The following is a 13,214-nucleotide window of genomic DNA, read 5'->3' on the forward strand; positions in this document are numbered from 1 at the left end:
TAATTACTGTAGCTTTTATGTTAAGTCTTACTATCTGGGAGAGTGAGTCAGTCTCTCTTTAGCTATTCCTCTGAACTGTTAACTATTTCTAAAATTGTTCTGGACTATTCAGGGCCCTTTATTCATCCATATAAATTTAAGAATCAGCTCCAGTTTATAAAATACTGTGTTGGGATTTTTTATTGGCAATGCATTGAATGCATACATCAGTTTGGAGAGAATTACAGTATTTATGATCTTGAGTGTTATTATATTTCTCCATTTACGATAAATATATTTCAGAAATTATCACAATTTTCTTAAAATTCTCACACATTTGTTAGATTTATTCCTATATGTCTTTTAGGTGTTTTTTCTGTCATAAGTATGCTCTTTTTTAAAGACAGGTTTTCTGATTGCTTGCTGCTTTTGTATAGATTTGCTGTTGATTTATTATTTAGTATTCATGCTGAAAATGCTATTACTCCTAGTAGTCTCTTGAATTTCCCATGGAGCAATCATATTATCTTTGAATAAGGACAGTCTTAGGTTTTTTGTTTATTAGCTGCATACCTTTCATTTCTTATTGTTTTTAAGCTGTGACTTCCTATACAGTCTAGAAAAGAAAGATAGCAACAGGCACTCTTGTCCCTAACTTTGAATAGTCCTAGTCCTATTTGTTACATTTAATATTAATCTGTTAATGAAGTTTCCTTCTGTTCTTTCCTTGCCAAGAGCTTTTATTGTGAATGACTGTTAAAACTAAAAACTTCTTTTTACTTAGATTTAGATAAATATATGATTGTTCATTTTAAAGTTAATGTGGTGAATTATATTCATAGATTTTCTATTACTGAATTTTCTTTGTGTTCCTGGGTTGAACCCACTTGATCATGACGTAGGAGGTTCACTGTAATAGATTTCTCCATTGGGTTTGCTGATAAATTCCTTTAGAATTAGTACCTTTTTTAAAAAAAAAAATGAATGAGATCCATTTATAATTTTTCTTCCATCAGGTTTTGTCTGTTTTTATTTGGGGATTTGGGTTTGTTTTTGTATAATGATTCTCCTAGCCTTAAAATGAATTGAACACATCTTCACTTTCTGTATTTTGGAGCATTTTGTGTAAGATAAGTATTATCTATCTCCTTTTATAGATATGGTGGAACTTACCATTTTGGTCTGGTGGGATTTGTGGTTTGGGTTTTGCTTGTTTGTTTTTGTGGTAACACTTAACCTACTGATTTAATTTCTATATTGAGTTTAGGTCTGTTATTTGTTTATTTTGAAGTCAATTTTAGCAATTGTTTAGTTTTGGAAAATTGTCCATTTATCAGATATTTCAAATTTGGAGGCATAAAACTATTTATAGAATTCTTTCATAGCACCTACCAATCTGTATGCCCCTTTTTCATTCCTAATAGTATTTATTTGTGTCTTCTCTTTTCCTGAATCAATTTTGACAGATCTGTCTTATTTTATTTGTTTTTTCCGAGAACTAGCTTTAGGTTTTGATTTTGTTGATTCTTGCTTTCTTTCTTTCGGATGCTACTTATATTTGCTTTTATTAATTTCTTCTTTCTACCTTCTTTGAATTTACTCATTGGTTTCTTTTCTAACTCCTGGAAGAGTTAAATACTTTTAATTCATTAACTTTCAGTTTTTTCAAATGGATTCTCAGTTTTATTCTAAGTTCTGCTTTAATTATTTCTCGGAAATTTTGAAGTGTATTTTGTTTACTGGTGTTCCGTTTTACTTCTTTTAACAATATTCTCATAATAATGTCTTTGACTTATGAATCATTAAATGTTCTGGTTCAGTGGGTTTTGAGGGTCTACCTTTTTTATTGTGGTTTTCCAATATGAATGTAATGTAGTCAGAAAATAAGTGCTATATGGATTCTTAAGTTTTTGTTGAAATTGTTTTGTGGCCTAACTATATACATTGTCCTTTTCTGTAAATGTTCTGTGTGCTTTAAAAGATTGAATATATATTCTCTATTTGTTGGATGCAGGTTTCTCTATATTCATTAATTCAGGCTTATGAATTGTGTTGTTCATCTGTATTCTTCTAATTTTTGTCTTCTTGAGTTATCAATTATTGAGACAGGTGTGTTAGAATTTCCTACTGTGACCATGTATTTGTTGACTTGTATTTTTTTTTATTTATTTATTTGTATATTTTGGGCCTGTATCATTAAGAGCACTCAGGCTCAGGATTGTTACATTTCCCTGGAGAATTCCTCCTGTTTTATGGTAATATTCTTTATCCCTAAACGTGTTTTTTGACTCAAGATCTATTTTGCCCGATGATAATATAGCTGTGACAGATTTCTCTGCTTTTTTTCTTGGTGTATCTTCCCATCCTTTTACTTTCAACTTTTCTGTGTCGTTATGTTTTAGGTGTGTCTCTTGTAAACAGCATATAGCTGGATTTTGTTATCTTATCCAATGTGAGAATCTATCTTTTAACTGGTGAGTTTTAGTATTTTTATATTTATTGTGGTTACTGCTGTATTTGGATTTGTTTGTATCATTAAATTATGTGCTACTTACCATACATTTATTTTCCTCTGCTGCTTTTTCCCTTCATTTCTGATTGGTATTAACTTGATTGAGTTGTCTTTAAATTCTTTTCTTCCTTTTACTTGACTGGAAGTTTTACATTCTGTTTCTGGAATGTACAAACTAGACATCACTGGTGAAATGTTAATATGTATACTTGACAAAGTCTAAAAGTTAATTGTTCTCTACATTCTGTTCTTGAACAGTTCTTTGGAATACTTTAACTCCTGTCTCTAATCTACATATTATTGTTGCCTTGTATTTTAGTTGCATGTTGTTTTTATTCTCCCATTGATTATCATCATCATTATCATTGATTCTTATAGTAAATATTTACCTTGTTTACAAATGTTGAATAATTTTGTCCTATACTGCTTCTGGCAGTTTGTTCTTTTTTCTGTTAGGTTGTTTTGTTTTGTTTTATTTTTTCCTTTCAGAGAAGGCTAAGTAAAAGAAAACTTCAGTCATCAGACTTCCTCAGTCTAAAAATGCTTTTATTTCATTCTTGAATGGTAGTTTAACCTATAATTCTGCACCAAACTAAATTCATTTTTTCTTTATCACTTTGAGAATATTATTTTATTTTATTTTTGTTTGCGGGCTATCAGTCTAATTGTTTGTTTTGAGTACTTAATCTTTCTTCTCTTTTTGCTTTTAAGACTCCTCTGTATTGGGGTATTCTCCAATTTCATTATGATGTGTCTGTGCAGAAGAAAGTTCTTGCTAGTGAGCTGGTGGGTGGAGTTCTTTAACCTCCCTTTCACTGGAGTCACAGCCTCCAGAGATCTTGGTTTTATTCAGGAGTCAGTTCTAACAATGCAAGGAATGCTATAACCCAAGTGTCTCTCCCTTTCTTGCATTAGAACACTCTCAGGGCTGCCACTGTATAGGCTCTCAGCTCTCTCTTTATTCATGTAACTTTAGGATCATTCATTATTTGTTATGAACTCAGCCCTGCATTAAAAAACAAATTTGTTAGATTTTAACAATTCTTTAAGGTGCTGCTGAGAGATTTTGTTGTTGTTGTTGTTTATTAGCCTACTCCACAACTTTTCTAGAACTAGAAGTCTGGCCCTGTTCTTCATTGTTTTATTCCCACATGACAGTATTGAGGGATTACTACAATAGTTTCTCTGTGTTGAGGCAACATTCTCTGGGTTCTAGCTTTAGCTTCTACATCGCTCACCTTTTACTCAAATTTTATTTTGAGTTTCTTCTTACAATTAAATTTCTAGCCCAGTAGTTTGTGTTTAGGATAGTATAATATAGATTGAATTTAGTCTGATGGGAAAATAGGGAAATAAGCCTTGGAGTTGATAAAGGATACTGTTCTCTGGAAAGAAGTACTTGGAAATTTTCTCACCGTTATGTGCTTCCCCCAGGGGCCAGAGATGAGATGTGTTAAAATACAATCATATCTTGTTATCTGTGGGAATTGGTTCCAGGACATCTACCCATACCTCATACCAATATCTGCAGATGCTTATGTCCCTTATATCAATTTTTTTATATAATTTATGCTTATTTTCTCATATAATTTAAATCATCACTAGATTACTTATAATAACTACTACAATACAAAGGCTTTATAGTTGTTATATCGTATATGGAATAATGACAAGAAAAATTGTACATGTTTAGTATAAACATAGTTATTTTATTTCCAAGTATTTTCAGTCAAGAGTTGATTTAATCTGCAGATTTAAAAAATGCAGATATAGTATTTGTTATTTAAGCTGAAAAGAATTAAGAATGTTTTTTTAAGAATTGCACTCTTTGAATTTGAAGTAAATTAGAGTCTCTTTTCCCTGGTCCTGGGTCCTTTGGTTTGACCAGACGTCTACTGAGGGTGTTTAGTTTCTCCCATGTGTACTTGCCTGCTGTAGCTAACATGTTCACTTCAAATGTTCATTTTCACCTTCTCAGATAAATTATCCAGATTTTTGTTTTATCTTCTACAGCAGTCAGGATATTCCTCCTTTAATATTCTTTTCCTCATGTCATTTTCCTGATGGCAACTTAGCAATAGATCCTGAGATATTAAAACTAAACTTCTTAGCCTGTCACTCAAGACTGAAGCCTTGTAGCCCTCTTTCTCATCTTAATTTTTGTTGTTTTCTCTCGTCAACTGGCTATGTATCCCCTTTCCATCATGACTTGTTCATCTGTACCTTTTTGTTTCCTGTCTTGTCCATTCTTCCCTAGAAGATTTCTATGTTGTCATGCATTTATGTTGCTGTTTTTATTCTGTAGTATTTTTATTAAGTGTCCTTTTTCCCCATTAGCTTGTGAACCATTGCTAAATAGTATTATGAAGGACTCAAACTATTGACCTTTTGTACTCCCTCTTCTCACAAAACTTGCACTGTCAAAATAAAACTGTGAAGTAGGAAATAAATTCCCTCTTTTACATTTGAATTCCTTTGTTTACAATCTAAATCTATTAAATTTAAGGAAATAATTAGCTATAAAGCCTCATGTAAATAAATGTTAGACTGTGCACTGCTGATTCTAAGTACCAAAGGAACTAGAGAAACATTTTTGAGTATGTCTTCTGTTGTATAATTATAGAAGCAGAGAAGATTGCACAAGTGGCAAAAATTCGGTTTCAGCAGAAGGTGATGGAGAAAGAAACTGAAAAGCGCATTTCTGAAATTGAAGGTACATTGGGGACAGTGTGAGAGGATCTGTCTTCCTTCAGAGATCAGCTCTTGATTGTCTTGGGTAGGAAAAACAGAATATTATGGCCTGGAGGGAATAGCTGGCCTGATATTCTAGATACAAGAAATTTTTGACTGTTATTACATATCTAGCAGTTGCCTTGGCTTGTGACTCTAGTAGGTCTACATTTCATTTCCTTCTTTAAATTGGGGCCTATTGTTTTATTCTCGGAGTACAATAATTACTCATAATCAATTGTTTTTTTCTTTGTTTTTTGGTACCAGGGATTTAAGTTTATGGGCACTCTACCACTCAGCCACATCCCCAACACTTATTTTTGCATTTTATTTAGAGACAGGGTCTCACTGAGTTACCTAGCACCTTGTGGTTGCTGAGGCTGGCTTTGAACCTCCAGATCCTTCTGTCTTCACCTCCTGAGCTGCTGGGATTACAGGCTTGCGCCACCATGCCCGGCACTCATAATCAATTTTAAAGAATATACAAGACAATAAACCCTATCACCATCAGTTTCTTTTTCATCTGTCAGCAACAGTGATAACAACAACAAATTAGCCAGGGGATAAAGAAGCCTCAGTTTTCATGAAAAATCTCAAACTCATTGATATCACATAGTGGCATGTTAATGTTGTTAGCTCACAGTCTTGCAGACACTTTGAGTTATATACAGCTGCTTACTATCTTTCTGTGCTGACTCTGGGTCAAAATTGGAGGAAATTGGGACAATGCAGTAAATAGAATAGAGCTTACTCTTATATCTGTAATTAGTTACTTTACTTGAAACCAATGGGGTAGGAGGCTTTGGGTAGTGGGAGGTGGAATGGGAAAGTAAAGGAAAGAGGGAACCACTTCAGGTAAAAAAAATTAATGGACTCAGATTTTTATTCAGCTTCCTTGACAAGGAGCTGTTTAGGGGCTGGGATTTTAAAAGTGCTAATGTTATAAATTGTTAAAGTGAGGTAAGCATTGAAATATTAAGCAGTGTAAAAGGGACAGTTACTCTACTGAGGGAACAGATTGACAGTATTTTTTTGTTTTTACACATCTCGACTATGTTTTACTTGATAGATGCTGCATTCCTGGCCCGAGAGAAGGCGAAAGCAGATGCTGAGTATTATGCTGCACACAAATACGCCACCTCAAACAAGGTGACTGGCTTTCTGTGCCACATTCCTATTGATAGTTTGGGCTTTGCCTTTCCAAGATATCTAATATGATAGAGCTGAATTTATCCAACATCAAGGAAGGATAGTGACCAGTCAGTCCTTCAGCATTAGCCAATCACTTAGCAAGACATATGGCACACCACATTATTGGGTAGGAAATTTTGAATGGTTCCTTATAAAAGTGAGGAGTAAGACATGACATAAATCAGTTCATTTGTATTGGAATGTAGAGACTCAATAATTAGTAAAGTTGAAGAGCTTAAAAGAGGGACAGGTAAAGACTGAAGTTCATTTAGAATTGCTTTCCAGGTAAAGTTATCTGCCAGGTAGAAGCCATGCTTTTTAAGAACGTTCTATAATGCAAAAATAAATAAATAAATATTACCAAAAATAATAATGATTTTTTTTAAAAAAGAAAAGAAAACAGACTAAAAATAGATCTTCTTTTAAGTTATTATCATCATGCAACATCAGTTCTAAAAAAGTCTTCTTAAAAAAAAAAGTTTTGGCATGTCAGAAACATTCTTGGCATTTAGTATGAGATACTTTTTTTATGTTGAAGACTGTGTCATACATTGTATGGGATATTTTGCATCTCTGGCCCTTGCCTACTAAATATCTGTAGTGCTGACCAATTATTTTAACAACCATAAACACACACACACACACACACACACACACACACACATTTTGAAATGCCAACAATCCTTGCATTTTGGATTTAAAAACTTTTAATCATGAGAAATTTCATGTGTGATAACACTGAGAAAGAAAGTAGATTGGGTGATGTATGAGTGAACAATTTTTGTAGAAGGTTTGGGTTAACTAGAGAGTATAGGCTAAGTGAGCAGAAATTATTTCATTAGGAGGCAGCTACAACCCCTATAGGATTCTGAGAAGGGAAGGATACGTCCAAGATTTGTAAGGTGATTAACTGAGTTGGTACTGGTAAAAGGTTGAGATAAGTTGCTAAGGTGTATGATGCAATTTGAAGGATTAGAATTAAGATTTAAGGTATAAACAGAGCTTAAACTTTCAATTTAGAAAAAAATGATATATGATAGGTTTACAGAATATGAATTGTCAGTACTTGGGAAACCAGTATAAATTTAGAAATAAACCTAACATTGAGGACACAGCTCTATAGAAACAGAATGTAATTTGTTCCAGATGAAGGCAAGAAGGAAAATTTTAGTTTATAAAACTAGCAGACCACATCTGTAGTAGGAGAAGCTGGACAGGCACAAGCATTAAGATCTTGCTACTAAGATCAACTTTATTCTCAAAGGGACAAACGTTTTATGGCATTTTGAAAAATGCTACTCAGATACCAACCTATATTATAAAGGCTTTAAGAAGTAATTTAGTTGGACATTTTGACCAGACCTGATTGCAGTGTTTTGACAGCAGATGTGAATCAACTGGAGAGTATAGAGATCCAGGGAGTGAAAGATGTAAGAATGCAGAGAACAGATGTTATGGAACTGTGAAGGACAAGAAGGGCTTTTGCCTAGAAGACAGATTGGGACCCAAGACGAGTAGAGGATTGCTAAGAAAGGTCCTAAAGGGCTTTGGGAGTGTATATTCTGGGAATGGTGGAAATGAATTTTAATCAAATCCAGAATGGTTTTTGGTTAGATATATCTTGGCACCATGATTTAAACAAAACACTGACAGGGAAGGAGATCTGATAGTCAACAAACATCTGTCTATCATAAGCTGCTTCTGGGTAAAGGCAAGATGCTAGATAGTAACTTCTTGAGATTTTCCACTTCTAGAATTTGGTCAAGAAAAACAGAATCACAAACAGCTGATTATAAGATGATGAGCCCAGGCCCCTCATTGGAAACTCCAGCATCTTCATCCATTGACCTGTATGTCTCTCTCAAGAGAATCAGTAGAAATTTAAGGTCAATTACAGTATGATTTCAGCAAGATGAGAAGTGTATGTAAAAGTACTTAACAGGCCCTAAGTCACTATAGAAATATTAATTATTATCACTAGTTATCATTATTTGTTCCTCAACACCCTCTTTCTTCTATTAAAAAGTGAACAGCTTCTCCTGCATTAAGACAGCTCATTTGAAGGAATTTTAAGTCAAGAGTTTTAACTGCTAATATGATAGCACACTCCAGAGTATCATTGGCAACCCTTCCGAGTTGAGTCATATACTCAAGAAAGCAATAGGAAAAATGGATATAGAAAAAAAGAGATAATAACTATTACACCAGAGTATCCTGATTCCTTTGCTCTTGTTTGTCCTACACAGCACAAGTTGACCCCGGAATATTTGGAGCTCAAAAAGTACCAGGCCATTGCATCTAACAGTAAGATCTACTTTGGCAGCAACATCCCTAGCATGTTTGTGGACTCCTCTTGTGCTTTGAAGTATTCAGATGTTAGGACTGGAAGTGAAAGCTCCCTCCCCTCTGAGGAGGCTGTTGAACCCTCGGGAGAGAGTCCCATCCAAAACAAGGAGAGCACAGGTTGATGCAAGAGGTGGAAATGTTCTCCCATATCAAGATGTGTCCCAAGGGGCTAAGTGGGAACAGTGGTTATATGGACTCTTTGGATTTACAGAGAAGTTGTGCTCTGTCTGTTCTGGCTCTCTTGTGAATTGTCCTGGTTTGTCAGCTGATTGCAGGATAGAGCCAGCTGTCTGGCACTCAAATGGTCTTCTCAGCCACAGTTTATCAAGTCTCCTGTATGTATTCCTTTCTAAACTGGTACTCATGAATGAGGAAAGTCTGATGCTAAGATACTGCCTTCACTGGAATGTTAAACACTAAATATATAACAAGCTGTGTTTTTTAAAGCTGAGATCTATTGAATAATGTTTACATTGGTCCCCGGGGCCATGTGTGCTCAGCCATTCAAGAGATAGGAGGCCAGAGAGAAGACCTCTAAGACATGGTAAGTTAAAGAAGACTGATTGCACCTGGGATCCAGACTCTCTTTGGAGTCCAGTCCCAGTGTTCATCTGGGTGATTAACATTCAGGCCACTGAGGTTCCCCAGGAAATGATCTTCCACTTGAGCAACTATTTACTTGATATGATTTGCACCTTTGTTTTCCTACAGTCAGGTTGGTGGCTTCCAGGGATATGCGCTTTGCCATCCAACCAGAGATTCCTAATCACTTGTTTATTGCATTAGTAGGTTCAGAGATAAGGAGAGTTTGGTTTAAAGTTTTGAGGGAAATGAAACCTTTGCTCTGAACCAAAGCTCTGGGGCCCTGCATTCCCTCCGTTGGCTGATGACTGTGAGCATCACTGCCCCAGGCTATGATGACTAAGGTGCCTGGTTTTTAACCACAGACAATTCCTTATATGTCACCTCTCAGCTCTGGCTGGCCAAGAGTGAGACAGGGCTTTAACTGCACATAGAAGCAGTGTGCAATTTCTAGCCATTCATTGCACAGTATTGTATCATAATTGCAGGAAGTTTTTATTTTTAAAACTGGATTTGGGGTACATTCATTTTGCCCCAGCACTTCTGTCTAAAGGCCAATACATAGGGCTGCTGTGGTTACTAGCACATTGATTCTCCTTAATATTATTCACAGAGTATAGAACAGAGTATCCTATAGAAAGTATCCTTGGTCATCTTGGTCTCCTTCCTTCCTGGCCCTGGGATATTGAAATCAAAGTTGTTTCTCCAGCTTTCACCTTCCCTAGAAGATCAGGATTCCACTGACTTCTTGGGCAAACAGTGAATTTAATTTTCCATGATATGACAGAGTTAACCTGTGGCTATAGGAGATCTACTTCATCTGGACCTCTTTTTTTTTTTTTTTTTTTTAACTTCAGATTAACTTTCTTGAAACATTGTGCTCCATAGTTAGACCTAAGTTTGTGAAGCTTATTGACACTTTTTTTGTACACTATGTTGAAGCCAGACAGAAAAGTCATGGGACCACTTCCAGAAACCTCTCAGCTGTCAGTCTTACAGCAGCTAATGGGTTGTGCCAAACGCTTTATTTGGGAAAGTAAAGCCCAAATTTGGATGGGTCTTATCCCTGGGCCTTATACTCTAGAGGCATTTATAATATGGAGAAATCATTCTTTCATTTTTTGCTCATTTAATTCTATAAATTGTCTTTATGAGTGAATTTTTCTTTATCCCTACTTAAAAGAACTTTTGAATTATAAAAATAAATTCTTGTCATGTTGTCGCTGCAGATAAATAATGATTGTTGTGGGAAATCTGGATCCTTTACTTTTGTGCTTTCATTCCTAGAGATGTTTCCTATTCCCATAAGTGAAAAGCTATTGCCCCAAAGTGATGGCTGTGGGTTTTCTTACCAGCCAAAAGCCCTGATGGCAGGGTTGATGAAAGAGGAAGTGCCATTGTGAAGTTTTAAAGAGAGCACTTCCATTTAAACACCATGGAGTGAGCTTTCCTATGCCCACTCAGTGAGCTCTAAGTCTAGCCATCCTTCAGGGATGTTCCTTTTGGCAAATAAATATACACTGTAATCTTGAAGTCTAAATTTATATGTGAAATGCTACCTTTTTTAAAATAAGAAACTAAATAAAATTATTTTAGTATCAGTGATCGTGTGTGTGTGTTTTATTATCCATGTTCATTCTTAACATGTTCCTAAGACTGTCTTACCCACTTCAAATAATTAGCTTTTTTTAATTACTCACCAATATCAAAAACAGTTTTATTTTTTGTTTGACAGGTAGTCAATAGCACAATACCCATTTCAACTAATAAGCTTTTTATTATTTGTGGACTTAACTATAGAGGCTTATACTTTTTTCAGAATATTGCCTAGTTTTAGGCATACAAATCTTAGCAACAGGATTTCCACTATTTTCTGACTCCTAGAATTTAACAAGGGATATTATTCTGGTTGTGAGACAGGGCCAGCAGCAGAGTAAAGAGAGAGGATGGAGTATCATGCCCCTTGAACCTTCTCTGAGAACCAAATACTTTTACACCAATGAGGAGAGAAGGAAGTTCTGTGGTGGAGGAAGAACAATTTATATCAATTGTAGCTGGCAGTTATGACAGACGAATCTCACTGATTCACTTGTTATTGGTTCAAGAGCCAGAATTGGACCTGGATATTCTCCTGGGAATATTCCCTCCTAGAGACAATTTCAACAGTGCTTCTGGACCAGCAGGAAGTAGTAATTGGGACCTTGGGGGAAAGTAGCCCTTAACCAAGGTTTCTCTGGGATCCACCCCTATAATACCCCCTGTTGGCTGCTCTATACCAGGGAGCTTTAACTCACTCAAAACTCGTTATCTTATAGGCTTGGAGAGGTATTAAGATAAAGTGATTTCTGCCCCTTGATGTAGGGAAGGAATTTTGTGAATTAGAGGTTGTAGCTTCTAGTTAGTTGCTTTAAGATTGAGTCCCAAATTTGCACATGCAAGGATCTCTGTGATCTGGCCCCAGCTAACCTTGGCAGCCATTCTTCCTTAAAGTCTGTGAGTATACTTCACCCTTAAGCCTCCCACCCACCACATGTAATGTCCCATCCACCTTCCCTTTGCTCACTCCTTATGAGCCTTCATCACTTTTTCAAGAGTTTGCCCTGAACCTTGTGATCAAGTTAGCATCCTGTACTTAACTCTCCCTCTGCAAATACTTGGCATCTCATTACCTACCTAATGTCTGTGATCATAAACCTAAGCTCTATGAGATCAGGGGCTGTAACTGCTGTTACCTGGGAGTTTTATCTGTTGCTAAAGCCTGAAATGGTGCTTGGCCCATGTGACCTGGTCAATTTAGTTGAATGAAAGAACCAAAGGATTAATGTGAAGTGCAGGTAAATACAGGCAAATGAATATTAGAACAAAGGACTTAGAAATTAGGTAAATTTATGTCAGGACTTCTAACCCTGTTTATTTATCTTTGCAAGATGGTGCTTCAGGAGGTTCACGGTATCTTGAAACTAGCATAATGATTTGCACATGGTAATTGCAAGGATATGTTAGTTAACCTAGGGTAATGCCCTATAGGTATCAGTATGTTTCTGTTTTGAGTAGACCCGAAGTTCCCATAGTGGAGAGTGAGCATAGTGCCTGATACATCAAAGTGCACAACAAAACACATTGGTTTATGTCGTTAGTAGCTATGAAGTAAGCTATCTGGCTTATAAACATCAACCATAACTTCCAGCAATATTCCAACAGCCTGGGCTAGCTTCTCAGATTTCTAACTTCTTTATGTAAGCACTTAAAACTAATTTACTGTTAATTAATTGCTCAGTCCTAGTGTCACTGTTACACAGACCACAACTCATAATGATGTTTTGTTTCCTTTACCATATACTATGGATTGAATTTGCCCCACAAAAAGCATGTGTTGGAAATTTAATCCCCAATGTAACAGTGTTGGGAGGTGGGGCCTAATGAGATGTTGGAATCTGTAAACAAGTCAAAATAACACCTGGCATTTTGCCAGGGGAATGTTAGAGTTCCTAAACAAGTCTGGATGGTGCCTGGCAAAATGCCAGAGGGAGTGGTTTGAGAAGTAACAAAAGCGAGCCATTAAGTGTGGAGATTCCTGATTGGTTGACTGATGTATCTAGTTTATGTTAATTAGATAAGCTGTGTGGAATGTATAAATACTGCTCCTGTCCTGCAATAAACATCAATGTTCACAAGTTGTTTGTCACCCCCCGGTTATTTTGCTGCAGCCGGACTGCGGCAATGAGAGGTAGTTATTAGTCCATGATTGGATTAACACCGTTATGGTGGCAAGAAATAATGTGGCTGAATTGTGTCCATGCCAAGGTTTTATAGATGGAAAGCAGGCTAGAATATCTGGTGAAAGAAATCAAACTCAAGGCCTCATGTACTACCA

General features: G+C 35.9%; 1 protein-coding gene across 3 annotated transcripts in view; it reads left to right on the forward strand.

Annotated features, from left to right (window-relative positions):
• Positions 1–13,214, forward strand: part of Erlin1 (ER lipid raft associated 1) — a 41,141-nt gene that overhangs the window by 23,602 nt on the left and 4,325 nt on the right. For 2 of the 3 annotated variants that reach the window (XM_027930035.2, XM_071611001.1), the window contains exons 10-12: positions 5,115–5,204; positions 6,291–6,370; positions 8,659–10,941. In XM_027930035.2, the coding sequence (XP_027785836.1) occupies positions 5,115–5,204; positions 6,291–6,370; positions 8,659–8,880 (392 nt within the window). In that variant the 3' untranslated portion in view covers positions 8,881–10,941. Of the gene's footprint in view, positions 1–5,114; positions 5,205–6,290; positions 6,371–8,658; positions 10,942–13,214 lie in introns of those variants that run through there. The other variant, XM_071611002.1, reaches the window with a different exon arrangement.

Source organism: Marmota flaviventris, chromosome 4 (genome assembly GCF_047511675.1).
Source record: "Marmota flaviventris isolate mMarFla1 chromosome 4, mMarFla1.hap1, whole genome shotgun sequence".
Classification (NCBI taxonomy): Eukaryota; Metazoa; Chordata; class Mammalia; order Rodentia; family Sciuridae; genus Marmota; species Marmota flaviventris.